The 27,921-nt window shown below is 42.9% G+C and overlaps 1 protein-coding gene across 1 annotated transcript in view; it reads right to left on the bottom strand.

Moving 5' to 3' along the window:
- ccdc186 (coiled-coil domain-containing protein 186) overlaps positions 1-27,921 on the bottom strand; it is a 96,204-nt gene that overhangs the window by 8,642 nt on the left and 59,641 nt on the right. The window contains exons 15-17 of the mRNA XM_080748059.1: positions 25,875-25,997; positions 22,089-22,374; positions 2,930-3,149 (exon numbers count right to left, since the gene is read on the bottom strand). Coding sequence (XP_080604185.1) covers positions 2,930-3,149; positions 22,089-22,374; positions 25,875-25,997 — 629 coding nt within the window. The remainder of the gene's footprint in view (positions 1-2,929; positions 3,150-22,088; positions 22,375-25,874; positions 25,998-27,921) is intronic.

The raw sequence follows: 27,921 nt of genomic DNA, 5'->3' as shown, positions 1-27,921 counted from the left end.
ACTATTTTTTCAAAAAATATTTTTTTCTCAAAAAACTATTTTTTTCTCAAAAAAAAAACATATTTGGCCATTACACACACCACACTGCCGCAACATGGCGGTGAGGGCCGCGCAGCGGCCTGAACTCTAGACTTTTGCGGCCCGAAACTTCTAGTTATGTTACAATACCTCTATATTCCCATCCTATCAGTAACCATAGGTCGCATCTAGTATGAAAACCTGCAGATCATGTACGTTCGGCCGTCCGTCGAACGTTTTATGCCCAGGTCGAAAATGAGAATGTTAGGGTACCCTCTTATGCCCATACATGGAGATCCACAGGCATCAAACCAAGGCCCTAACTCACCAAGGCCCTGCGTGGCATAACAAATTAACGTACATTTTATGCCCATATATGGAGATTCCTATATTGTCAATATTAAGGACATTATTAAGGATATTATGTTATCAATATTAAGGACACATATGGGAATGCCCATATTTGGTAATGACAAGAAGTGATGTCACGCTTGTCTGACTGTCAGTACAGGAAGTGATGCCACGTGTCTTTCAGTACAGGAAGTGATGTCACGAGACATCCCTTTTATGCCCATATATGAGTCATTCTGTACCACATCACTGTGACTCACTGTCACCCTGTGCCACATCACTGCTCTGAAGTTGATTGCATGTGATGACAGATGCAATGATGACCATATATGAGTAACTGGTCCCATATACATCACTGGCCAGATGGCCAAGAATTGGCGCAACCTCGCCCTTTAGGGCGAGGTTGCATGTCACCCTGAGGTCGCAAGTCACCCTGAGGTGTCTTACTAATAGTTTAACTCCTGCATCTTAACTGTGCCTTATTAAGAAGCTCTATATTTCAGCACAACCTCGGCCTTCAGGTTGGGATAGCAATTTCATCCAATCCAGCAGAGAGAGAATTCACACAGGACAAAGCATAAACAGGTGAGATTGAAAGTGATGGGAGTATTATAGACTGTTAGAAGTGGAACACAAGCTGATAACAGATGTCTTGTGGGGTTCAGTCTCTCTGATTAGATGAGATTTGAAAACCTCGCCTGAAAACCTATTTTCAGACCCCAGCAGTTACGGAAAACAAACACTCTAGAATCAAGAAATCCATATCAATATATTACTATCTGAAAATAAAGCTTTTAACTTTTCAGCAAGAAACTTTCTTTCGTTGCTTTATTCTAACTCACTGGCAGCGTCTTTACGTCAATGCACGGCCAGACAGATGGGAAAGGCCCGCTACATTAAACAAACAGTGCTTCAATAGAAACCAGAACACATTTGAGAAACGGTGCACGTTGCACTACGGATGCTCATTGTGACGCATGCACTGTCACATGAGGAGAGACTGCGTAGCTCGCGTTAGAGAGTTCTCAACGGGCTTGAAAATGATGTCTCGGTCCGAACAATTACCTTATTACCGTAAAAGAAAAAAGGTGTCATTATGTCCGAACAATTACCTTATTACCGTAAAAGAAAAAAGGTGTCATTATGTCCGAATAATTACCTTATTACCGTAAAAGAAAAAAGGTGTCATTATGTCCGAACAATTACCTTATTACCGTAAAAGAAAAAAGGTGTCATTATGTCCGAACAATTACCTTATTACCGTAAAAGAAAAAAGGTGTCATTATGTCCGAATAATTACCTTATTACCGTAAAAGAAAAAAGGTGTCATTATGTCCGAACAATTACCTTATTACCGTAAAAGAAAAAGGTGTCATTATGTGCTTATTAATGTTCTCAAAGTCACGCATCCGGCAAGCTCTGAACTTACATAAATAATGGCCAAAACATCTGAAAACTGACACTTTCACCCATTTTGGATTTGAGTTTTTTCAAATTGAGGGGGGGGGGGGGGGGGGGTATAGATGTCTAATATGGTTGTCTTCTAAAGTGCTGAGCAGGGAGTAATGAATAGCAGAGTCTGAACACCAGGATACAATATAATATTCACACTTTATTGATACAATGTTCTTGTTTTTTTAATCTCCTTTCCCCTTGCCCCCCCCCCCCCCCGCCACACTTTATTCTTCTTCCCTTTCATTTTTTTTCTTCAAAAAAATGTATGATGGGATCTATGCACGACAACGAATTAAACCTGTGATGTGACAATGAAGCTGATTCTGAATTATTAACTACGACTAAATTGAATTTTATTCAAAATCCGAGTAAAACCAAATCAAAAGTTTCGACTCTGGCAAAGATGGCATGAATGCTGAAACGACGGTCTGCCAGCACATTAAAACATTCCTCCAAAAAACAAGACCACGATAAAAGGCAAAGAAAACCTTTCCGAATGCCAGGAATTAAAACAAGGGTTACCAGGGCATAAAGCATATTAACTCAATTGCTGCCATTTAACAATACCTTCGTACTCTCATATGCCCCTGTCTCCATAGACTTCCATGTAATTCATAGTGCACGGATCATGCACACCCATGCCTAGATAATGCACCACGTGTGTCCACATTGCTCACAGCTTTCAAACTAAAAAATCCGAATGGAAATCCGTTCAGGCATTCATGAGATAACAGCCATTATGTTTTCCTAAAATGTAAACAAAGATGGCTGCCATGTTTGAAAGATGGGGTTGCTATGGGGGTTAAACATGCAATTTCGCGATTGCTATCATGCCTACTAAAGTTTTTGGGGTCAAAAAACATTTTTTTGATTTTTTTTTTCAAAAACGGGAAATTTCCGGGTTCTACGGGCGTGGCAGAGCGGTACAACGTGATTTTTCCGGGATTTTCAGCCATAGCAGCATATGAGTTAAGTATAAATGATGTTGAACGTTCTTCTAACCGCATTGCATCTCCTCCATGGGTTTAAGTAACCAATAGGGGAAAAAAAGTAATTTTGGGGGAACTATTGAACTAATGTCTTCAACAAAGGAATACGGTCTTACTTTGAGGGTGATGTTCTTGAGCAGCGTGTCCTCCAGCACGGCCTGCAGCTTCCTGTTGATCTCCAGCGAGAGGTCAAGGGTCAGGCCGCTGTCGGCGGGGTGGGAGGAGTAGAGCGACGCCATGATGCCCCCCCGCCGCGACAGGTGGGCCTTGTTGAAGTCTGAGGCCTCCGAGGACAGAGCGCCCGTCTCCTCTCGGAGCACGTAGCTCTGCAGGATTCTATGGACACAAACATAACAAATACAATCAATGATCTCTACTCAGAATTGTTCATTTCTCTCAGGGTTCCCACACATTTTTACCAATTTATTTCCAAAACTTTTCCAGAATATTTAACCCAATTCCCAGGACTATATAACAATAATTCAGCTCAATAACGAGTCACTTACTCCTATGTGCAATGCCCAAAGACAGGTAGTGTATGCCAGTGGTTCTAAACCTTTTCAGGCCGTGACCCCCGAAATCATATTTGAACTGGGGACCCCGGCACCCTGACGAGCACTAAGAGTTGAGGAATTTTGTATAACACCGTTTTATTGTGACATTGTGTCTTATTTTCACAATTTCTGCATCTAATATTTTACAATGTGGCCAATGTTTAATTTGTCATTTCAGAGGTATTAGCAAAATCAATAACCAAAGACAATGCATAGCTATTCTTTTCCAGGACCTTCCAGGACCCTTGATCAATTCCAAAACTTTTCCAGTACTGGAAAAATATTTTTCTAATTTCAAAATATTTCCAGGAATTTCATGACCGTGGGAACCCGGTTCTCTGCTTCTGTGTTGTCGCTCCGTGTTAGTCAAAACCATAGAACGTAAAAAATATTGGTTTCTATCAGAGCAAAAATTAAGCTTTTTTTTGCCCTTGTATGGCTGTCGCCATCATTTTATTAATGGAACCCAGGGAATGCTATTGGCTGCCAACGGTCACGTGCAACCGCAGGGATACTTGGGAGAATGTCTTGAGCTTGCCAAAAATAAAGCACACAAAGAATAAGCATTGGATCAGAATCATCACAAGATAACCAAGCCCCTCCTAAAGCACACCCTGCTTTAACATCAATTATAACATTAATGGGAACATATTTTCCCAAAACGCATATCGTGATTTAAACTAGCGAACCATACAGTATTAAAAAAAAGAAAATCAAATGTAAAAGTTGGGGTGAAAATGAAGGAGTCCTATGGAGAACATTTAGCTTTTGGTACCAGAACAGCGCAACTAGCGGCCAATCATAGGAACATATAGTTCTGGGCTGGCTTCATGTTAAATCCGGACAACTGGGCCTCTGGTCAAAACACACAAGTGCATGTATCAATCGGCGATAACTATGGATTGCAAGGCTCAAATGAGGCACGTGTCAGTAAGCTTAAAGATTTCAGCCCGAGCCCACGCAGACCTGTCTGCGTATTTGTTGGGCTGTGAGTATGAACGGTCTTTGAAGCTGCACTCGTGAGCTGTTTTGCCTAACGTGAGCCGCCTCTCACAGACTCCCGGAGAGACTGAGAGACTGCTCTGCTGTGCTGCCGCACAACTTGAGTGTGTGTGAGTGACTGTGTGAGTGACTGTGTGTGTGTGTGTGTGTGTGTGTGTGTGTGTGTGTGTGTGTGTGTGTGTGCATGCGTGCACTGCTGAGCGGGGGACATCGTTTAATTTGGCCAAGAATTATTGAATGCTTTAGCAATTGAAAAATAGCAGTTATACAAGCTCACAGCGCGGCACAAGAGTGCCGCGCTGCGAGCTTGTAGATCTGCAATTTTTGAAAAAGTCGTGAAAATGTGTGCAAATCTTTGAATATATGCATTTTTAAAGTGAACGTTTGTAACTCAAATTTTGCTTCTGGGGGGTCCCTGGAACTAGATATTTTGAGATGGGGTCCGTCGCCAAATACATATCATTTTGGGGGTCCTTCATGTGAAAAAGTTTGAGAACCACTGACATAGTAGTCTCTCAAGAACAGACTAACTGAGTTCCAGTTAAGTGAAAAGGACCTTTTCTTTGACGATGGCTAGCCAGATTGCTGACATAGAAACATAGGTTTTTCAAAAAAAACCTTAGAAGGATTCAAAAGACACTTATAGAATCGGGGTCAAAATTCTAATTTTCATGATTTTTCAAAAAAATAGCAGATCTACAAGCTCGCAGCGCGGCACTCGGTGCCGCGCTGTGAGCTTGTATATCTGCTATTTTTCAATAGTTAAAGCATAAAATAATGATAGACAATAAATAATGTGTACCTGTTCTGAATGGGTTTGGAAACTGTTCACAGTCACTTTTGTATAACCTAATATTAGAGTCGTTGTGTGACTGTGAACTTTGCCTGTAGGCCTGCTGCCTGCTGCGGAGGTCTCCAGCCTGTGTTTTCAGACAGAGCGAGGCTCTGTCTGATGTTTATCTGTTCCTTATTTGGACGGTTAGCCCTGTTTGCTACAAGCTGTTTCTTATACTGAAGACAGTTGGAAAAGGTTAGAATGATTAAGCTTGTTTAGAAAAATGTGGGGCTGTGTTGGGCTCGGGCTCAGATATTTAGGCCCGATTAAAGCTCGCACGCACGCACGCACGCACGCACGCACACAAAGCCTAACATGTTGTTGCGGTGGCTTCAGTAGTGGTTTCCCAGGGCAGGTGTTGAGTTAATTAACTTGTGATTGATGAGCTGAAGTCATTAGTGTGAGCAAATATGGACACTACAGTACAGTACAGTATAGTATGCTGCCATACGGTGAGACATAGTTGAAAGCCATATCTACTATAATGAAGGTCAATGCATTACAGTGCACAGAGAGAGAGAGAGAGAGAGAGAGAGAGAGAGAGAGAGAGAGAGAGAGAGAGAGAGAGAGGGCATGTTTCTCTGAAAACATGTTTCAATAAAAGCGTTGTAACAGCCTAACAGGTACAAGCATCATTTTGTTTGCTACACGGAGGCACTAAAATGGAAAATGGGTTGATGTCAAGGTTACGTTACAGATACACACACAGAGAGAGAGAGAGAGAGAGAGAGAGAGAGAGAGAGAGAGAGAGACCGTGTGGTCACACTGGCGGTCACAACTGCCCGCAATGTTTTGAAAAATGAGGCGATGCATTTTCAGGACGATAAAAAAGTGTTCAACACAGAATGGAATGTGGATCTGAAAGCGGGTTCTAAAGGGGTTGCCCGGGAAAATGTCATCAATGCAAATCTGTGTCACTTATTTTACGCTTAAACTATAAAAAAAATAGCAGATATACAAGCTCACAGCGCGGCACTGAGTGCCGCATTGCGAGCTTGTCGATCTGCTATTTTTGAAAAATCGTGAAAATGTGTTCAAGTCTTTGACCCGATTCTATAAATGTCTTCTAAATAAATCCTTCTTCTAAACCAAAATTAGGCCTACATGTATTTGGCCACGGACCCCCATCTCAGAATATGTTGTTCCAGGGACCACCCCAGTAGCAGAGTTTTGAGTTACAAAAGTTTGCTTTGAAAAAATATATATTCAAAGATTTGCACAGATGTTCACGATAGAAAAAAAAAATATATATATAGCAGATCTAAAAGCTCGCGGCGCAGCACTCTGTGTCGCACTGTGAGTTTGCATATCTAATTCCAGGTACAAATACTCTCTTCTGGGGGTCCCTGGCACAAAACATTTTCAGACGGGGGGTCCGCGGCCATTGTCACAGAAAAGGTTTGGGACCTACTGGCCTACAGGCCAAAGAGAAGAGATCTCACCAGGTTTCAGTCTCGGCTCTACTTACCACAGAGATCCCAGCTGCTATAAAAAGGTGGATTCAGCGGGGAGCGTCTTCATTTAGGTACAATTAAAAATAAGACACCTTCTGGTGCTCTGCTGAGAGACGCTCCTCTTCATTTAAATTAAGAATAGCTTTTCTTCTCTTTCTGCAAGGAGAAATGCACTCCAGTCCAGCTGGATGTTTCTGTATTTTTAACTCATACAGTGCCCCGGGCCACAAGTGGCCGCTAGAGTGCCAGAAATCTCTCTATAGACCTTCGCTCTAGCTTCCGTCGACACTGTCCCAAGTGCCTTGGGATTTCACTCCAGCCAATGCTATGTGGAACGAGAGGAGGAAGCTAGCTGACACGTAGCCAAAATGCTAACCCCTTTAGAAGCCCGATCTAAAGCTATTTCAGTCGCAAAAAAAACGTTCTCTTTGGGTCTGGGAACACAATCCGGAGAAAATCCTGTCTAAAGATGTGATTTATTATTGGAGTGGGCGGCGCAATGCGGCTGTTAGCACGACTACGGCCCGTGTATGGCCGAGTGTTGGCCTGGACCATGGATGGACGTTTAGACCGGGGCTTCGTTGAGGCCTCCGATTAAATAATTCATTTTATTAAATATCCCGAACTAGTTCGGGATAGGCACCCCGGAATACGTCGCGCCGCCGACAGTATAGATTGAGTTTTTTTTGGGGGGCTCTAAACTTTATTTTAAACCATTTTCAATGGAATAAATCGTCGGACCATCTAGCGTCTCTCGTTGGTAAGCGCTGGACGAGCAAGGACCACCCACGTTGCTCCAAGCAGCTCGGGGTAAGTAAAATAGCAAATAAAATATTGTATTGGATTGAAATAAAGCCGAACTTGTTCGGGATAGGCACTTATAGGGTTAAAGCCACTGTGCTCCTGCCAGCCTGATTAGACTGAACCGATAGGGAAGAGGGAAGGAGAGGAGATGGAACTGTCAAGTCCCTGAGTACGTTTCCTTACTGAAGGTCACTTATAAAATACCAGAGGTTCAGGCTTCTCTGAGGCCACATTGAGCTGGCAAACCTCAACAACTAGAGCAGGGGGTGCCCACACTTCTTTGACTTGAGAGCTACTTTTAGAATGACCAGCTCAACGTGATCTACCCACCCCAAAACATGTACGTGAGGGGGCTTTGGAATAGCATTGCACACACATGGAATGGGAAATAGTGGGGGGGGAAAAGTCTTCATTCCATTCTGTATGGAAGTGGTAGGTTTTCGGGTTCTTTGCAATGCATTGTTTTCGTAGCATTGCAAAGAACCCCCCAATTTGCCTACTTTAGAAGCCATGAAGGGAGATGACAGGCCCTTCTTCATGTCAATCAATTCACCTTAATTGACAGATGTCAAAAAGAGGGGTTTTGTGATTTTAATTATATATGTTTAGGAACCAACACATGGGCACCGGTCACTCACGAGGACGTCCCACACTAACATATGTGGATGTACTCAAGAAAGAAGCAGGAGCGCAAAGCACCAGCGAGCTGGCCAGATGTATGGAGAACCGGGATGACTGGAAGCGGCGATGGAAGGCTCGTCTGAGGACGACCTAGAGAGAGCATGTCATGTGGTCTACTTGCACAGCCTTTGTGATCTACTGGTAGATCACCAATACTGTCACAAATGCAAATGCGGTTAATGGTGCCATGTGTAAAAGTGTAGATAAATCTAGGGGCAGCCTAGTATCATTTTGTGAAATTGATGAAGAGGAACTTCGTAAAACCATATCGCAAATGACATCGTCTTCTTGCTCGCTGGATGCAATACCCACGCCATTTCTCAAAGAGGTTGTAGACTGTGTGATTGGAGATATCCTAAAAATAGTAAATAACTCTATACAATCAGGTGTCTTTCCAGAAACACTGAAAACGGCCGTAGTTAAGCCCTTACTCAAGAAACACAACCTCGACCCGTCCATGCTGTGTAATTATAGACCCATTTCCAATTTGCCTTTTCTGGGCAAGGTCCTAGAAAAAATTATCTTTCATCAATTGGATGTATTTCTGCAGAACAATAAGGTGCACAACAAATTCCAATCCGGCTTCAGGAAAGGACACAGCACAGAAACTGCACTTTTAAAAGTAATTAATGATCTTAGGGTGTCTGCTGATAACAAAAATGTATCCGTTCTCCTACTGCTGGATCAAACGGCGGCTTTTGACACAATTGACCATACAATTCTAATACAACGTCTTGAACACTGGGTAGGGCTGTCAGGCACAGCTTTGTCCTGGTTTTACTCCTACCTAACAGGCAGAAGCTACTTTGTTAATCTAGCTGACTTTGAGTCAAACAAACACAACATCTGCTCTGGTATTCCACAGGGCTCAATTCTTGGTCCTTTATTATTCTCCCTCTATATACTGCCGCTGGGAGAACTTATTTCCGCTCACGGTGTGAATTTCCATTTCTATGCTGATGACACCCAGCTGTACCTTTCGGTAGCTCCGGACGACCCCTGTGCTCTAGACCCATTGCTGACGTGTGTGTCTAGCATAAAATGCTGGATGAGTGAGAACTTTCTCAAACTAAATGAGGACAAGACAGAAGTTCTCATAATTGGTTCTACTGCGCAGAGAGAATCAATAATAAGTAGACTTGGTAACCTGTCTAAAGAAAGTAACACTTCTGTAAAGAACCTGGGAGTGATCATTGACGCTGAATTGAATTTTAATACACACATTAATCATGTCACCAAGATTGCCTTCTTTCACCTTAGAAATATTGCGCGAATTAGAGCCTATCTAACATTGGACGATGCAAAAACGCTGATCCAGGCTTTTGTTTTCTCTCGGCTTGATTACTGCAACGCACTTCTCTCTGGTCTGCCAAAGAAAACAACTGACAGTTTGCAACTTGTTCAAAATGCGGCAGCCAGAGTTTTAACTAAAGCTAAGATGAGAGAACATATTACTCCAGTCTTAGCGTCGCTACACTGGCTCCCGGTTGTTTTTAGGATTGATTTTAAAATTATTTTACTTGTTTATAAAGCTCTAAATGGTCTGGCACCTTCGTACCTCTATGACTGCCTGCATAGATACGTTCCAAACCGCCCACTCAGGTCTTCTAGTGCTGACCTACTCGATGTGCCTAAAATGAAATATAAAAAATATGGTGAAGCAGCTTTCTGCTTCTACGGACCGACAGTTTGGAATAAACTCCCACTACACCTAAGACAGGCAGCCTCTGTGGATAGCTTTAAAGCACAGCTCAAGACCTATTTCTTTACTCTTGCTTTTAGCTGAATTATTTTTTTATCTCTTTGATGCTATTGACGTCCACACTGTTCTGAAATTGTTCTTCAATGTTTTATGTTTTTATTGTTCTGCTTTATTGTATTCATGTGTATTTTATTTTTTTCTGTTAAGTAACTGTGCTTCATTTTCTGCTCTGTAAAGCACTTTGAGCTGCATTTCATGTCATGAAAGGTGCTATACAAATAAAGCTTTATTATTATTATTATTACCTTTTGGGCACCCCTGAACTAGAGCAAAGCCACTGGGGCAGGCTTCAACGTTTAACACCTTCTTAGGCCCTGCACATTTTGTTGTACAACAAATAGCTGATCTACAAGCTGCCGACAAGACTGAAACTATATTCCATGAGGGCAAAACTAAACAGAATTTTATTCAAAATCTGAGTAAAACCACCTCAAAATTTGCAGTCAGATTTAAACACTGGCTAAACCTCTGTTGACCTTTTAAGTCACGACTCTGACGAAGATGGCACGAATGCTGAATACAAGACCACGATATAAAAAAGGCAAAGAAAAACCTTTCCGGGATGCCAGGGACTTAAAACAAGGGTTAACAAGGGCATACAGCACATAAGTATTAACGACGTGGAACGTTCTTAATGTAACCGCATTTCATCTCCTCCCAGCTCTACTGTACTGTGTATTATATAGTAGTGACCATGCATCTCCTCCCAGCTCTACTGTACTGTGTATTATATAGTAGTGACCATGCATCTCCTCCCAGCTCTACTGTACTGTGTATTATATAGTATAGTGACCATGCATCTCCTCCCAGCTCTACTGTACTGTGTATTATATAGTATAGTGACCATGCATCTCCTCCCAGCTCTACTGTACTGTGTATTATATAGTAGTGACCATGCATCTCCTCCCAGCTCTACTGTACTGTGTATTATATAGTATAGTGACCATGCATCTCCTCCCAGCTCTACTGTACTGTGTATTATATAGTATAGTGACCATGCATCTCCTCCCAGCTCTACTGTACTGTGTATTATATAGTATAGTGACCATGCATCTCCTCCCAGCTCTACTGTACTGTGTATTATATAGTATAGTGACCATGTATCTCCTCCCAGCTCTACTGTACTGTGTATTATATAGTATAGTGACCATGCATCTCCTCCCAGCTCTACTGTACTGTGTATTATATAGTAGTGACCATGCATCTCCTCCCAGCTCTACTGTACTGTGTATTATATAGTATAGTGACCATGCATCTCCTCCCAGCTCTACTGTACTGTGTATTATATAGTATAGTGACCATGCATCTCCTCCCAGCTCTACTGTACTGTGTATTATATAGTAGTGACCATGCATCTCCTCCCAGCTCTACTGTACTGTGTATTATATAGTATAGTGACCATGCATCTCCTCCCAGCTCTACTGTACTGTGTATTATATAGTATAGTGACCATGCATCTCCTCCCAGCTCTACTGTACTGTGTATTATATAGTATAGTGACCATGCATCTCCTCCCAGCTCTACTGTACTGTGTATTATATAGTATAGTGACCATGCATCTCCTCCCAGCTCTACTGTACTGTGTATTATATAGTAGTGACCATGCATCTCCTCCCAGCTCTACTGTACTGTGTATTATATAGTATAGTGACCATGCATCTCCTCCCAGCTCTACTGTACTGTGTATTATATAGTATAGTGACCATGCATCTCCTCCCAGCTCTACTGTACTGTGTATTATATAGTATAGTGACCATGCATCTCCTCCCAGCTCTACTGTACTGTGTATTATATAGTAGTGACCATGCAGAAAGTCTGCTGCAGTGGCTCTGCCTTTACAGCGCTGGCAAGGTCACACCGTGATATTATCCCTCTTAGCCCGGGAACGCATTATTACATTTACTCAGTTATTTTATGCTTTAACTATTGAAAAATAGCAGATATACAAGCTCACAGTACGGCACCGAATGCCGCGCTGTGAGCTTGTAGATCTGCTATTTTTGAAATAACCGTGAAAATATTTGCAAGTCTTTTTAATATTTTTGACCCGATTCTGTATTCTGTCTTCTAAATCTTTCCTCTTTCTTTTATGTCTTATGTGTACAAATCTTTGCTCTGGAAAGCAATTTGAGCAAAATTTTATGTATGAAAGGTGCTACGTATATAAATAGTGTTTATTATTATTATTCTAAATCAGTGGTTCTCAAACTTTTTCATGTCAGAGGACCCTCAAAATTTCATGTATTTGGTCCCCATCTCAAAATATGTTGATCCAGGGACCCCCCAGAAGCAGAGATGTGAGTTAAAAAAGCATGCTTTGAAAAAATATATATTCAAATTTGCACGATTTTTCAAAAATGGCACATCTACAAGCTTGCAGCTCGGCACTCGGTGCCGCGCTGTGAGCTTGTATATTTGCTATTTTTCAAGAGCAAAGATTTGCACGATTTAAAAAAAATAGCAGATCTATAAGCTCGCAGCACGGCACTCGGTGCTGCGCTGTGAGCTTGTATGTCTGCTACTGTATATTTCATTAGCTAAAAATTAATAATTTCAGGTGGAAACAGGTTATACGCCGCTGCACAAAACCTAAGCTCAACGTACGCTCAATAGCAGCGGATGAACAGGAAATATAATCTGCACACGCCGCACTTATAATGGGGTCATGACTTCCCAGATAAGCTGATACAGTAAACCCTCATAAGAGTCGTTACCGTACCCATATCAGCATGGTGAATGCCCCACTTAAGCCGGTTTTCCACAGGCCCAACTACACACCACTCCACACCACACCGCCCACTTGTGTCAGGTTTTCCACTACAAGGAACTGGGTAGAGTGGTGTGAAAGTGGTACTTAACGGGGTACTTAAACAGCTCCACTCTCGAGTGGACCCGGCCTGGGCTAAATGAGGCCAAATCAGTGACGTATACACGCTGCTGATACTGATTGGTCAGAGACAGAGTCTCACGGCTGAGCTGTGTCTTTCAACACAACAACTTGAGACAGATTTTAGTATGCAGTCACGGCTGCAAATCAAATATAAAAGCAAAGCCTATTTGTTTTATATATCTGTTTATAAAGAGGACGATTAGGCAGAATTGTGTTCCCCAGCCCTGCAGTTGAGATACCACGAAGCACCAAGAACATTAATCAACACAAACAGTGGACATAGGCTATATCGTCGCGAGTCGCAATTATCAACGGCAAATGCGTCGGCAATCCGTTATTTTATATAGATCTCAGTGAGATGTCTCCTGTTTGTATTTGTAACTGCATGTGTTGAACGAATCTACAGTAGCCTACATGACATGTACTGTCCTGTTGCTGCACTAGCATAGCCTCTACATTAGCTTACTTCTTTTGGGGAGTTTGGCCAATAAAGTTATAATTTGACCATGAACATCCCAACGTTAGTTGTCGCTATAGTTGTTAAGACTTGATGAAGACCTGTGTGAGTGTGTGGCATCTAAAACATTGTCCACCACCACATCTCCGTGTTGAATGGGGAAAATAATCTACAGTAGCCTACATGTACTGTACTGTAGCTTAGCATGTATGCTAGCGCAACTAGCCTCTACTCTTCTTTGTGTGGTTTGGCCAATAAAGTTATTATTTGACTATGTTCACCCCGACGTTAGTCGTCGCTATAGTTGTAAAGACTCGATGAAGACCTGTGTGAGTGTGTGGCATCTAAAACATTGTCCACCACATCTCTAAAAATAATTAGCGCAAGTTAGCATCTCCGTTGTGTTTACAGACTGAGAACGAGTATCCGTATGTTGAAAGGGGCGTCGATATATTTCGGGAGCGGAGGGGGAGAGGGGAGGAGGAGAGGAGGGGGGGTACTGTAGTGGAAAACCTACATAAAAAATGCGGTGCGGTGTCGTGCCGTGTCGTGTAGTGTCGGGCTAAAAAGTGGTATGGAAAACCGGCTTTACTGCCTGTGCTGCTCTGCGTATCGCCTGGCTGGTGCACAGCTTCATATCAGCATGGTGAAAGCCCCGCTTACTGCCTGTGCTGCTCTGCGTATCGCCTGGCTGGTGCACAGCTTCATATCAGCATGGTGAATGCCCCACTTACTGCCTGTGCTGCTCTGCATATCGCCTGGCTGGTGCACAGCTTCATATCAGCATGGTGAAAGCCCCACTTACTGCCTGTGCTGCTCTGGGCATCGCCTGGCTGGTGCACAGCTTCATATCAGCATGGTGAATGCCCCGCTTACTGCCTGTGCTGCTCTGCGTATCGCCTGGCTGGTGCACAGCTTCATATCAGCATGGTGAAAGCCCCACTTACTGCCTGTGCTGCTCTGCGTATGGCCTGGCTGGTGCACAGCTTCATATCAGCATGGTGAAAGCCCCACTTACTGCCTGTGCTGCTCTGCGTATGGCCTGGCTGGTGCACAGCTTCATATCAGCATGGTGAAAGCCCCACTTACTGCCTGTGCTGCTCTGCGTATGGCCTGGCTGGTGCACAGCTTCATATCAGCATGGTGAAAGCCCCACTTACTGCCTGTGCTGCTCTGCGTATGGCCTGGCTGGTGCACAGCTTCATATCAGCATGGTGAAAGCCCCACTTACTGCCTGTGCTGCTCTGCGTATGGCCTGGCTGGTGCACAGCTTCATATCAGCATGGTGAAAGCCCCACTTACTGCCTGTGCTGCTCTGCGTATCGTCTGGCTGGTGCACAGCTTCATATCAGCATGGTGAAAGCCCCACTTACTGCCTGTGCTGCTCTGCGTATCGTCTGGCTGGTGCACAGCTTCATATCAGCATGGTGAATGCCCCACTTACTGCCTGTGCTGCTCTGCGTATCGTCTGGCTGGTGCACAGCTTCATATCAGCATGGTGAATGCCCCACTTACTGCCTGTGCTGCTCTGCGTATCGTCTGGCTGGTGCACAGCTTCAGGTAATGGAATTGCAGCACTGCCTTGTCTGACCCCTACTAGTTCAATAGAGGGTATGCGCGTGATATCATCATCATACCCGGAAGTTATGCGGGAACACCTACTGAGTGGCAAAAAAAAAAACTACTTTCTGGCCTTGACAGCCCACACTGTACATCCAAAAAATCTGATTGCATTAACCCTGCAAGACCCGAATTAATTTCTACTGGCCAAAATAATAATAATAATAATAATAATAATCAGATGCTGTTGGGAAAATGTAATGTTAAAAAATTAATAATGTTTTTGTAAGGTTTTATAGCCATAAATCATAAATCATGCTCTAATTTGCATTTTGGGGATATTTTTCACAATAATATCATATGTACATGTTCTAGACATTCTAATGATCATGAAAACATATATTACAGGCATTTTACTTCTGTTTTAGTGAGGAATAGCTTCAGTTAAAGAGTGAGAATTTCAACTTCTCTGGGAGGTGTGAATGTCAGCCTCTGTGGGGGGTATTTATATGCAAATATGAGGCCAATGGCATTGTAATACTAAACAATAGGATTTAATGGTGATGTTAATGTGAAAAAAGAACAGGAAAACTAACTATAACATTTTTTTTTAAATGATTTAAAAAATGTTGCCAAAAAGCAACGCTGGGCCTTGCAGGGTTAAACAACGTTAAACTCACTTTGCCACTCGGTTTGCCATTCACTTTATGCATGTGCCTACCCTCTATAACAATGTAAAGGACTGTGTAAAGAAATGGGAAAATTGTCATTTGAAGCAGTATGACTGCTTCAAAGACAGAAAGAATGGAGAAGGTGTCGTAGTTGGGAAGGAAAACAGTGGTATTGGATCATCTTTAACTCAAACTCTGCCCTCAAAATACCCCTTTGTACCCCTTCTCTGCCATGCCCGTAGAACCCGTAAATGTAATAAAAATTAATTAAAAAACATTTTTTTATCGAAGCGAAACTAAAATAGGCCGGAACTAATGCTCCGTGATCGGTTTCTACACGGACACATTATTGGGCGGACCCGTTAGCATTGAGCCCCTAAACCGGAAGCCGATGGTCCGTCGTCTATTTTGGCCCGTTACCTTACTGTTTAAACTCCGCGGCTTACAGACGGAGAACTTATTGATCAATTGTAAAAATCTAAAAGGATTTGAGAAGCTGATGGAAATACGCGAACACACGACGCATAGCAGTGTCCGATCACGCACGATGGGAACTGGATGAGAGCCTACGTTAACAGGTAGGAGAAGCCAGCAGTGAAAGACATAGAGAAATTTACGGGCTTCACGGCCGTAAACTCCGAATGAGTTAATAACCCAACAAAAACCGGGAAAGTGTTCATGTCATTTTAGAATTTAGCTCACGGGTGCCCGCACTTTTTTGACTTGAGAAGAACTACTTTCAAAATGCTCAACATGATCTACCCCAGTGTTTCTCAATCTTTTTGGGCTTCAGTATCCCTTTTTCCTGATTGCTGATTCCAAGTACCCCCTTTAAATCGACAACAATTTTGATTTGAAAATACATCAAAAGTCCAGTTTTTACGTCAATATTATGTTGAAAATAAGGGACAGTTTTCCATTCAGTAAAAGTCAACATTCTTACTTAATTGGGTTTAAAGCTTTACAGAGCTTTAAACCAATGTTTTATCATTGAACAAAATAAATGTTTACAATCTCCATTTTCTCTCAAGTACCCCCTGTAGTGCCTCTGCGTACCCCTAGGGGTACACGTACCTCCATTTGAGAAACACAGATCTACCCAACCCAAAAAACATGGCGTTACATATAAGACAAGAAGTAGAAGAGGATGTCTGCACACTGACTTTTCACTCCCAGAGGCAATTTATTTTAAGGCATCGCCAAAACGGTTGTCGATGCCTTCAAATAAATTGCCTCTGAGAGGGAAATGTCAGTGTGCGAACATCCTCCTCTTCTTCTTCTTCTTCTTGTGTATGTATTTTGGTCCAGCACCTGTTAATATTTTTTGGGATGTGCGTGCCTCCCCTTGAACTCACTTGAAATGGCACTCGGTGCCTGCGCTATGAGCTTGTATATCTGCTATTTTTGAATAGTCATAGTATAAAATAATGATTAAAGTGGTTCAAAGGTAAAGCAGGTCTTAATGGATAAAATAAATATAAAATAAAATAAGCAAAACGGTGAAGACTCCTGACCTAGACCCTTAGCCTTCCTGGCTCCCAAACCGCGTAATGACCTGGGTTTTGGTCCGATGCTCAGTTAGAATATTACCTGGCTTGTATCCTAGTTACATAATTATTGTAGCACTTATTTTCCTCTTTTATTTTCTGTCTATTACGTGATCATTCCCCCTGTCATTCTGGTGACCAGGATTCACCACATTTAGTCTGATCTGAGCTTACGTGAAGAACTGTTGAAAAAAGAATAAAATCACACCCGTGTGAACTGAGCGGTGGTCCCCCCCCTTCCCCCCTGTGTGTGTGTGTGTGTGTGTGTGTGTGTGTGCGTGTGTATGTGTGTGTGTGCCTGGTCTGGCCTGGCCTGAACAACAGCGCCCCTTCCTTAACATGTGTGGTCAGAAAAGGTTACTGCAGGCTACAGACAGACAGACACGCACGCAGACAGACAGACAGACCCACACACACGGCCACGTATAGGAGCGTTGTGACCACCGCTCAAAAACCCACAGGTTGAGAACCACTAGGATAGAGTACATCATGTCTGTGGACAACACAGACAACATTTTGTTGACCATTTTCACTTTGATCATTGATACTTAAAGACATGGAGTCTTTCAGGAGTCATTGTTTATGTCAGAATAAGTCCTATGATAGGTACCTATTTGTACCTATCACATTTCAGAGAACAACAGCCTCTTATAATATCATATCACGGTATCAAAGTGAAAATGCTCCAAAGAAAAGCTTCAAACTGGTCAACAGTCATTCTGCAGGTGACGTCTGTGACAGGTGCAAGGATAGGGATCATGCCATGCATTGATGATGACGATGATTATAATAGTAAATGAGAATAATAAGAATATCAAGCATCAGATTAACCCATTCAGAACGGGTACACATTATTGTGTATCATTATTTTATGCTTTAACTATTGAAAAATAGCAGTTATACAAGCTCATAGCGTGGCACCGAGTACCGCGCTGCGAGCTTGTAGATCTTCTATTTTTGAAAAATCTTGAAAATTTGAATTTGGACCCAATTCTATAAGTGTCTTTTAAATCCTTCTAAGGTTTTTTGAAAAACCTATGTTTCTGTGTCAGTAATCTGGCCAGCCATCGTAAAAAAAAAAAAGGTCCTTAGTCTGTTCTTGAGAGACTACTATGTCAGTGGTTCTCAAACCTTTTCATGTGAAGGACCCCCAAAATGATATTTATTTGGCCACAGACCCCCATCTCAAAATATTTTGTTCCGGGGACCACCCAGAAGCAAAATTTGAGTTACAGACGTTCGCTTTAAAAATACATAATATTCAAAGATTTGCACACATTTTCACGACTTTTTCAAAAATAGCAGATCTACAAGCTCGCAGCGCGGCACTCGGTGCCGCGCTGTGAGCTTGTATATCTGCTATTTTTCACCGGTTAAAGCATTCAATAATTCTAGGCCTAAATGGGTTAATGATGCTTCTCATTATCTGGAGTTTTGCTGTGCGAGGGTTTCAGCCCACAGCTCACATACAAGACCAAGAGAGCAAAAACATGTTGATTTTACTGTATCAAACTAAAGTTCCATTCACACTGAGCACTGTAACTATAAAGATATCTATGACCAGTAAGACTCCCTAATCGGAAGATAAGCGACCATCAGGTCACAGCGTGATTTGAGAGCAAAATGTGTTGGAGCAGTGTCCAAAGAATCGGCCTGATGGTGGCGCGATATGGGACAGATCCATGGTGATGAGATGAGGTGTCATACCCTGAAGAAGGCAGCTGTGCTGCCGAAACGTCGGTTTATTACTCTGTCCTAATAAAACCTTTGGCACTTGGCTATAGTGTGTGCGGCCACTTCTGTCTTTTTTAGACACCTCCTGGATGAGATGAGTGTAGACATACTGTGTAGCGATCTGAATGATTTTAGGCCAAAATCATTTGGAGAAGTGTCCAAAAATGTGTTTGAAAAAAATCATCCTGATGGTGGCACTATATGGGACAGATCCATGTAGATGAGTGTAGACCAAGTGTGTACCGATTTGCGTGATATTAGGTCAGAATTTGTAGGAGCAGTGTCCAAAAATGTGTTTTGCAAGATTCGGCCTCATGGTGGCGCTAGAACAGGGTCATGTGAGAATTGATGGTCGAGGTTTTGACAGTAACTGCGACCTGACGGTCGCAACTATATCGTTCACCATTGTATTTCTTTATATTCTGCGTGAACTCTGTCATCCACTTGACTTTTAACCAGGGATGGAGCTCGAAACTATGGCCCGCTACAAACTCCATAACACATTTATTGAGTACCTGGTATCAATATCCAAATCAAATCAATAATATATGGGCTTATCAAGCTTGTTATATCGAGCATAGCGGCCCATGACGTCATGTTTAAACAATCAAGACAAGAGGCGACCAAGAAATTATTACAGTACTATTCATAATATAAAGCCAGTTAACACTTATTGTACACTAATTAATGATTGTTTTAGTGATATTTAATGATAATATTTGTTACTTTTTGGCCGATTTTTTGAACCACATTTTTGAACACTGCTCCTACACATTTTGCCCTAAAATCACGCAGCGACCTGACGGTCGCTTATCTCCCGATTAGGGAGTCTTACTGGTATTTGTTACTTTTTGTTACTTCATAGATGGTGGTCAGCCACAAACTCACAGTCACAACAACTGGCCAATACAAAAAAGATACCAGTTCTGTTCAGAATTTGTCGTCTCACGTCTTTCCATAGTGGGCTGGATAAAAGCCTGGCTCAATTAGCAGGATCGATAAGGTGCTCATTATCAATACAAAATAACGAGCTCCATCCCTACTTGCAGTATAACACATTTTAAAACTACTGGGGGGCTCTATTATGATCCAGGTCTTATGCCTTATGCCTTAACTTCTTTGCCTTTTTTTACTATTTTGAAAAACATTTTTAAATACTTCAAATGCTGATCTACATCTGCATGTTGTGAGCTTGCAGATCAGCTATTTGAAATATTAAAAAAAATATGTATTGATAGTAAAAAAAGGCAAAGAAGTTAAGGCACAAGGCATAAGACCTGGATCATAATAGAGCCCCTAGGAGTCATACAGTAGTGCTCACAGTGTGAATGGCCCTTAAAGACATCTAAACCAACAACTATATCTATGGCACAAAGCTATAGTGCTGCCCTAGGCAGTAAGTAACAAAGCTATTAGCACTCCAAGAAGAATAAGAAGCCACGTACAGTACGAACATCCACACATAGAAAAACCCTTTAGCAGTCATTCAACCACTTAAGCCTGATGTACTGAAGCAATAACCTGGTTACCTGGTATTTTATAACGGCTGAGAGGCGTGGTGAGACACGAGGCGAAGCCGAGTGTCTCCAACCCTCTCAGCCGTTATAAAATACAGGTAACCACATGCCACGGCAACATGAAAAATCAAAGACATGTACCAATTAAAACTGTTCTATTTCACTAATTAATTGACTACAAGGTCTGCAAGAAAGTAGTTCCTGGCCAGGCTGCAGAAACAACAGGGGAATAGTTTTGTTTTTACAAGCCCCGCCCAAAGTCACTCAGTTACCGTCCTATGTGCAAAGGGCGGTGCTTAGAAGCCCCGCACGGCAGGATTAGAGAGAAAATCAAGTGCTCCCTTCTCTAGTTGAGCTTCACAACACTGTAGAAAGAAATAGCACACCTGGGTTTGATATAAACTGATTCAATTGATATTGATATTTAATGATGATATGTGTTACTTTTGTCATCTTCATAGATGGTGGTCAGCCACAAACTCACAAAGTCACAACTGGCCAATAAAAAAAAGATACTACATGCCTTCAAGGTGTGGATTATCGTGTGATTTAGACACTGGTTTAATCAGAAACCAGCCAATCAGAATCAAGTATTGGAACTAACCGTTTTAGAATCCACCGTATGGCACTGCGAGCTTGTAGATCTGCTATTTTTTTTGAAAGTTTGCCTACAATGACGTACAGTAAAATTCAGACACCAGGCTTAAAGTGGCTAAAGATCAACAGTAAGGATTTTCACATGCACATCATAAAAGCATGAGGCCAACATGAAGGACACTTACCTCTAAACTACCCTGGTAGGGGGTCCTCGGGAGGACCCCAGGCTCCATCGCAACCGTGTTTAGTTAGTAAAAAATAAAAAAAGGGTGAGAGAAATGAAAAGGTGTAGCTTGGTGATGAGTGTTAGGTGGTGACAGGCATGCAGACAGACACCTAAGCATACGCCAAAGAATGAGCCACGGATGGAATTACTTCTGCCTGTGTGTGTGTGCGTGCGTGCGTGCGTGCGTGCGTGCGTGAGAGAGCGTGCCCACATGTAGGGAGTTACTGTGTTACAATACATTGCAGTATACTATGCCAGACGCCAGAGAGTTAAGGGCTGTTCATACTTTGACCGAAACCGAAGATTTCGGTCAAAAGGTCCTTTTCGACCATAAGATGATGTCCCTTTAATACGCAGGGCCACGATAATGTCCCTGCCTTGTCTGATGACTGTAAGCTGATGAGATGTCGCTCGGGTGTGTACAGTAAAAACATCTCCCGTAATGCTGCTTTCAAATCTCCACCACACGTAAACATCAATGATGTCCAATTCACTTCCTGGCTGTTCTCTGTGGACCTGATCTAGATTATGCATTTCTACGCTCTGAACGATGGAAAGAGGGGAGGGCCATTTCACATCCATTCTTTGCATAAGGCGGCCCTCTGCCGCCAGCTTGGCTAAAGTACACATATAATAGGTCCAATGAGAAACAAAAGTTTGGAAATAATCAATAGATCTTTTTCTATAACATCGCAAAGGTAAGCTGCTTTTTGCTGGCACCAGCCCCAATAAATAAATAATATAATATAATATATAAATAATAACATAAATAATAACATAAACTATATGGAATCTCTGAAAAGGTTGTGGGGGTCCCTGCTTCATCTCTCTCTCAACTAAGGGGGCCTTGGCCTGAAAACGTTGAAGACCCCAGAGTTAAAGCATTCAATAATTCTAGGCCTAAATGGGTTAAATGCCCGGATCCCGAGGCTAGGAAGGAGGCAGAGAGGAGCGTTGGAGGTGTTTGTTTCATCTCCAACTCACTTGGTCTTCTTGCGGATCTCCTCCACCAGCTGCTTGATGTGGTCCTCCATGAACTCCATCTTCTCCTGCTTGCGGGCCAGGGCCTTCTGCAGCCGCACCACCCGTTCCACCAGCACCGCCTTGTCCACCTCGGGGAAGCTGTCCACCGGCCCACCGGGCCCCCCGGGGCCCGAGGGGGCCGAGGACGACGACGATGAGGACGACGTCAACGTCGCCGTCTGGCCCTCGGGAGAACGCTCGTCTGCCGTCCCCCTGTCCCCTCCACCGTGACGAGTGTTTAGAGAACCTGGAGGGACACACGCACACACTTATAGACCAGGGTTCCCCAATAGGCGGCCCGCGGGCCATTTGCGGCCCGTGGGGGGCTATTGTCTGGCCCCCACCAACCCCAGTAATAATGGCAGCAACAACACTAGTATATCGTCATTGTTGGGTGGAAAACCTACGTACGTACGTTCTTTCGCAAAGTAAAGCTCTGCTTCATCAAACAAGGCTGTCGCACAAAAGTAGTGAAAACAGCAGATCTACAAGCACACAACGCCTCGCGGTGCGAGGCGTTGTGTGCTTGTAGATCGGCTGTTTTCACTAGTTTAAATCATTTTTAAAATGATAAATGCAAAACGAACGGTTTTGGACATACAAGATTTTCACCCGACAACGACGATATCTGAACTGTCACTGGAGTAGCGGGAACGCCACCGTCGACCCCTGCAATGTAGTGGCCCTCGGCTTGGTACCCTAGACATAATTTGGCCCTTGGGGAAAACTAATTGGGGAACCCTGTTATAGACCCATTTCTTGTTTACAAACATTGAGACTAAATGCACAGGTGACTGTATCGTGTAATCAATTCCCACCAATCCCCAAACCTGTTGTTTTGGAGCGCTGGTTAGATTGGCTCATTTGGTACAGACCTGGGCGCGCATCTAGGTTTTTATCAGCGTAACGTGGACCAGAAATGCATATATAAACAGGGTTCCCACACATTTTTACCAATTAATTTCCAAAACTTTTCCAGAATATTTAACCCAATTTCCAGGACTATATAAAAATAATTCAGCTCAATAACAGGTCGCTTACTCCTATGCACAATGCCCAAAGACAGGCAGTGTATGCCAGTGGTTCTCAACCTTTTCAGGCCGTGACCCCCGAAATAATCATGTTTTAACTGGGGACTTGGGACCTGGGGACGCCGCCTCGCATTGCAAGGCGTTGTGAGCTTGTAGATCAGCTATTTTCACAATTTCTGCCTCTAATATTTGACAATTTTGGCCCATGTTTAATTTGTCATTTCAGAGGTATTAACAAAATCAATAACCAAAGACAATGCATTTTCTCCAGGACCTTCCAGGACCCTTGATAAATTCCCAAACTTTTCCAGTACTGGAAAAAAGAAATTCTAATTTCAAAATATTTCCAGGAATTTCATGACCGTGGGAACCCTGTATAAAGCATTGCATGGGCGGGTCCCGCTGTACATCATGGACTTACTGCCCCCTAAACCTAATTCTCTCAGATCCTCAAACAAGGGCCTTCTGGACAAACCTTAAGACAAAGGGAGACCGGGCCTTTGCAGGGGTGGCTCCTACTTTGTGGAACGCCTTACCTTTGGTGCTAAAACATGCTGTGTCAGTTGACACAGCACTAGAGCAGTTTTAGCAGAAAATAGCAGATCTACAATCTTACATCATGTTGATAAATTGTTCAAGTAAAATAAGAAGATGAGCTATTCTCCAATAGCTGCAGAATAAAATAAGGCTTTATTTAGTATCCTATAATGTGACCCTGCCTGGCATAGAAGCAAATCAATTTAGAGAAACCAATTTACAACAAACCACCTTTTATACTCTGCGTGTGTGTGTGTGTGTGTGTGTGTGTGTGTGTGTGTGTGTGTGTGTGTGTGTGTGTGTGTGTGTGTGTGTGCGCGCGTGCACACGCGTGTGCTTGCGTGCGTAGGGAGGCATTTTGATTACAACAATTTTAATTCAGTTTTTTACATTCATTTAAAGGTCGTTTTCGTAAAGTACAAAATGCGTCCCGTTAATGTAAACCCAAACCCAAGCTGAAGGAGTCGACGACTAAAATAAACGAGGGGAAAAACAGCGATAAGGAACAATTACCTTTCATCTCCGGCAAACGGAAATCAAAGCGAATATAAAAACCAAACAAGGTAAACAACGTTCCTAACGGCTCGTGTCCTGTTTAGATGATGGCAGTAATCAGATGATGATGATGATTACTACCCCCCCCCCCCATATCCCACTGTATCTTTAGATGTGCTCGTTAACCCATTTAGAACGGGTACACATTATTGTGTATCATTATTTTATGCTTTAACTATTGAAAAATAGCAGATATACATATCTGCTATTTTTGAAAAAGTTGTGAAAATGTTGCAAATCTTTGAATATACTATATGTATTTTTAAAGCGAAAGTTTGTAACTAAAATGTTGCTTCTGGGTGGTCCCTGGAACTAGATATTTTGAGATGGGGGTCCGTGGCCAAATAAATATCAGTTTGGGGGTCCTTCACATGAAAACGTTTGAGAACCACTGACATACTGTAGTAGTCTCTCAAGAACAGACTAACTGAGCTCCAGTTAAGTGAAAAGGACCTTTTTCTTTGACGATGGCTAGCCAGATTGCTGACATAGAAACATAGGTTTTTCAAAAAACCTTAGAAGGATTCAAAAGACACTTATAGAATCGGGTCAAAATTCAAATTTTCACAATTTTTCAAAAATAGCAGATCTACAAGCTCGCAGCGCGGCACTCGGTGCCGCGCTGTGAGCTTGTATATCTGCTATTTTTCAATAGTTAAAGCAATTAATAATTCTAGGCCTGAATGGGTTGAATTGGATTCAGAATGAGGCAGAGAATGAACGGTAAACCTTTAAACCTAGAATAATGATTCATGTTTCCCAATGTCTGGCCCGGGGGACAACCAGAGGGTCCAAATGGGGTCTGTAACTCTGAGAGTGGGTAATATTTGTAAACGTATTTTACATTTGGTTGCAATGTTGAAAATGGATCTACAATGGATTCTACATTATAATTTTCACTCCCAGCACCTTATATTTATAGCATATCGTCGTTGTCGGGTGGAAACCTTGTACGTCCAAAACCATTCGTTTTGTATTTAACGTCTAAAAAATTTACTAAACTAGTGAAAACAGCCGATCTACAAGCACACAACACCTAGCGATGCGAGGCGTTGTGTGCTTGTAGATCGTCTGTTTTCACTAGTTTTGAGCGACAGTCTTGTATGATGAAGCAGGGCTTTGCCTTACCAAAAGACGTACACATTTGAAACTTGGAGATACAAGGTTTCTGCCTGACAGTGACGATATTTTAGTGATTATGTTGCGAGGAAAGCGTTGGGATAATGGCCATTTTGGTTAGAACTGACTGAAAATAACTTTGTACTTCAAGTTTAAAGGGATACTAAATATTTTTTCAAGTGTTCAAGTATTATCAAATGATCTCGCGGCACCTCTTCTTCAAACCCCTGGACTGCCGTCGCGGCACCCCAGGGTGCCCCGTCACCCACTTTGAGAACCCCTGGTCTAATGTACAGTAATCCTGGGCGCTACACTCCCTCTGCCAACATGGGGGAAAGCAACGGACTGACCTCATGCTTCCTTCAGTGCATGAGGAGTCCAAGCCGTTTCTTTTCACCTGACGACAAAGCCAGCTCTTGTGTTCCGGGAGCCCCGCTCGAAAAAGGCAGTAGATGAAAAAGAATTGGTCATAGTTTTTAGTTTTAACGAAAGGAACGCTGCTTACGATGGTAGCCGTTTTGGTGAGGTGGAGATGGAGGTAGTGTGGAATTACCAGAGGAGCTGGACCGGCTGCCCATGCTGCTGACCTCCCGGTCACCGTTCTCCGTCTGCTCCAGTCTCTTACGGGCTGGGGGAGAGAAAACACAGTTATTACAAGGCCTAGAATTATTGAACGCTTTTAACCAGTGAAAAATAGCAGATATACAAGCTCACAGCGCGGCACCGAGTGCCGCGCTGCGAGCCTGTAGATCTGCTATTTTTGAAAAAGTCGTACAAATGTGTGCAAATCTTTAATATATGTATTTTTAAAGCAAACGTTTGTAACTCAAATTTTGCTTCTGAGGGGGGGTCCCTGGAACTAGATATTTTGAGATGCGGGTCCGTGGCCAAATAAATATCATTTTGGGGGTCCTTCACGTGAAAAGGTTTGAGAACCACTGACATAGTAGTCTCTCAAGAACAGACTAACCGAGCTCCAGTTGAAGTGAAAAGGACCTTTTCTTTGACGATGGCTGGCCAGAATGCTGACACTTATAGAATCGGGTCAAAATTCTAATTTTCACGACTTTTCAAAAATAGCAGATCTACAAGCTCACAGCGCGGCACTCGAGCTTGTATATCTGCTATTTTTCAATAGTTAAAGCATAAAATGATACACAATAATGTGTACCCGTTCTAACTTGGTTTAAGCAGCCACTGGATTTCAAAGTTGAACTATTTCAGTGGATGACTTCCCACGGCAGTGGCCTTATGACCGGAAAATAAAGAAATAATGCTGTTTATCATGTTCCTCGGGGATGTGTTCGACTGCATTAATACCAGCATGCTTTGCGCACCACCATTGTGAAACCACCTCCCACATTCACAGCGTCATGAAGATCTTTAGCTACGGAGGTTGGCATTGATTAAAACTACAACTGTAGTCACCTGAAGTCATGTAGTCAGGAAATGAAGTGAGACCAGTGTCTTACCAGTAAGACTCCCTAATCGGGAGATAAGCGACCGTCAGGTCGCAGCGTGATTTTAGGGCAAAATGTGTTGGAGCAGTGTCCAAAAATGTGTTTGAAAAAATTGGCATTTTAAGTGCGCTGCAGTGGCGGGGGTCCTCCACTAGGGGGCGTGACCATTTTTGCATTCGTTCTGGAGCACGAGGAGTCTGTGGTCCCCGGGAATTCCCTGTGAGCAGCCCCATTGGGGTGCTCATTTGGTCATTTTTGCACTTGTTGGCGGCAGCGCCAGGGGGTCCCTGGAGGTAGTGGTTTGGCAGGCAAGGAGTTTGTGTGCATATTTTGGCATGGATCGGGGCAACGGTGGCGGAGATATGAGTAGGGCAAAAGTGTGACGTGTGACAGACTGACAGACAGACAGACTGACAGGCAGCTGGTGGAGGTTTTGATAGTAACTGCGACCTGACGGTCACAATAATGAAATACTGAGACACTTGAAATGCTAAAACATCTAAAAACACAGATTAAACACAAAGAAACAAAATAAACCAGGATTGTGTTTCTTGTGTTACTTTAAAATAAGACTTAAGTTGTCTCAGGGGTGAAACTGGCCCTTTAAGAACACTTCTCTCCACTTCTTTTTTTTCTTCCCTTTGCTGCCTGGATACCTTTTCTTTCCCTCCTTTTTTCATTAACTCTCAGTCTTTTCATCCCTCGCTCCGACCCTGACCCCAGCCCTTTAGGGGGGGTGGGGGGGTGGGAGAGGGGGGGGTCTCTGGTCGGTGTCTCATGGCACACATGTCCTGAATTCCACTGAAATGGGACAGCCGCCACATTGAGGAGGAAAGAGAGCCGAGAGAGAGAGAGAGCCGACGGACAATTTATAGTCCTGACGCGTGAGCAGGGTTTAATGCAGCGCTTTATGAATCACCGCTGTCGCGTAAGAAACCTCGTAAGTAAAAAAAAAAAAAAAAGTTACTTTTCAGGAAGAGGGAAAACTTTTCACCCAATGCAGTCATTATTACATGGATTATAGCAAAAAATAATAATTAAAGAAATTGTGTATGGCCAAGTTCCCACATATATTTTTACAGATGAATTTCC

The sequence above is a fragment of the Nannobrachium achirus genome, assembly GCF_963921795.1.
Source record: "Nannobrachium achirus genome assembly, chromosome: 18".
Lineage (NCBI taxonomy): Eukaryota > Metazoa > Chordata > Actinopteri > Myctophiformes > Myctophidae > Nannobrachium > Nannobrachium achirus.
This window is presented reverse-complemented; position numbering and strand designations above follow the sequence as displayed.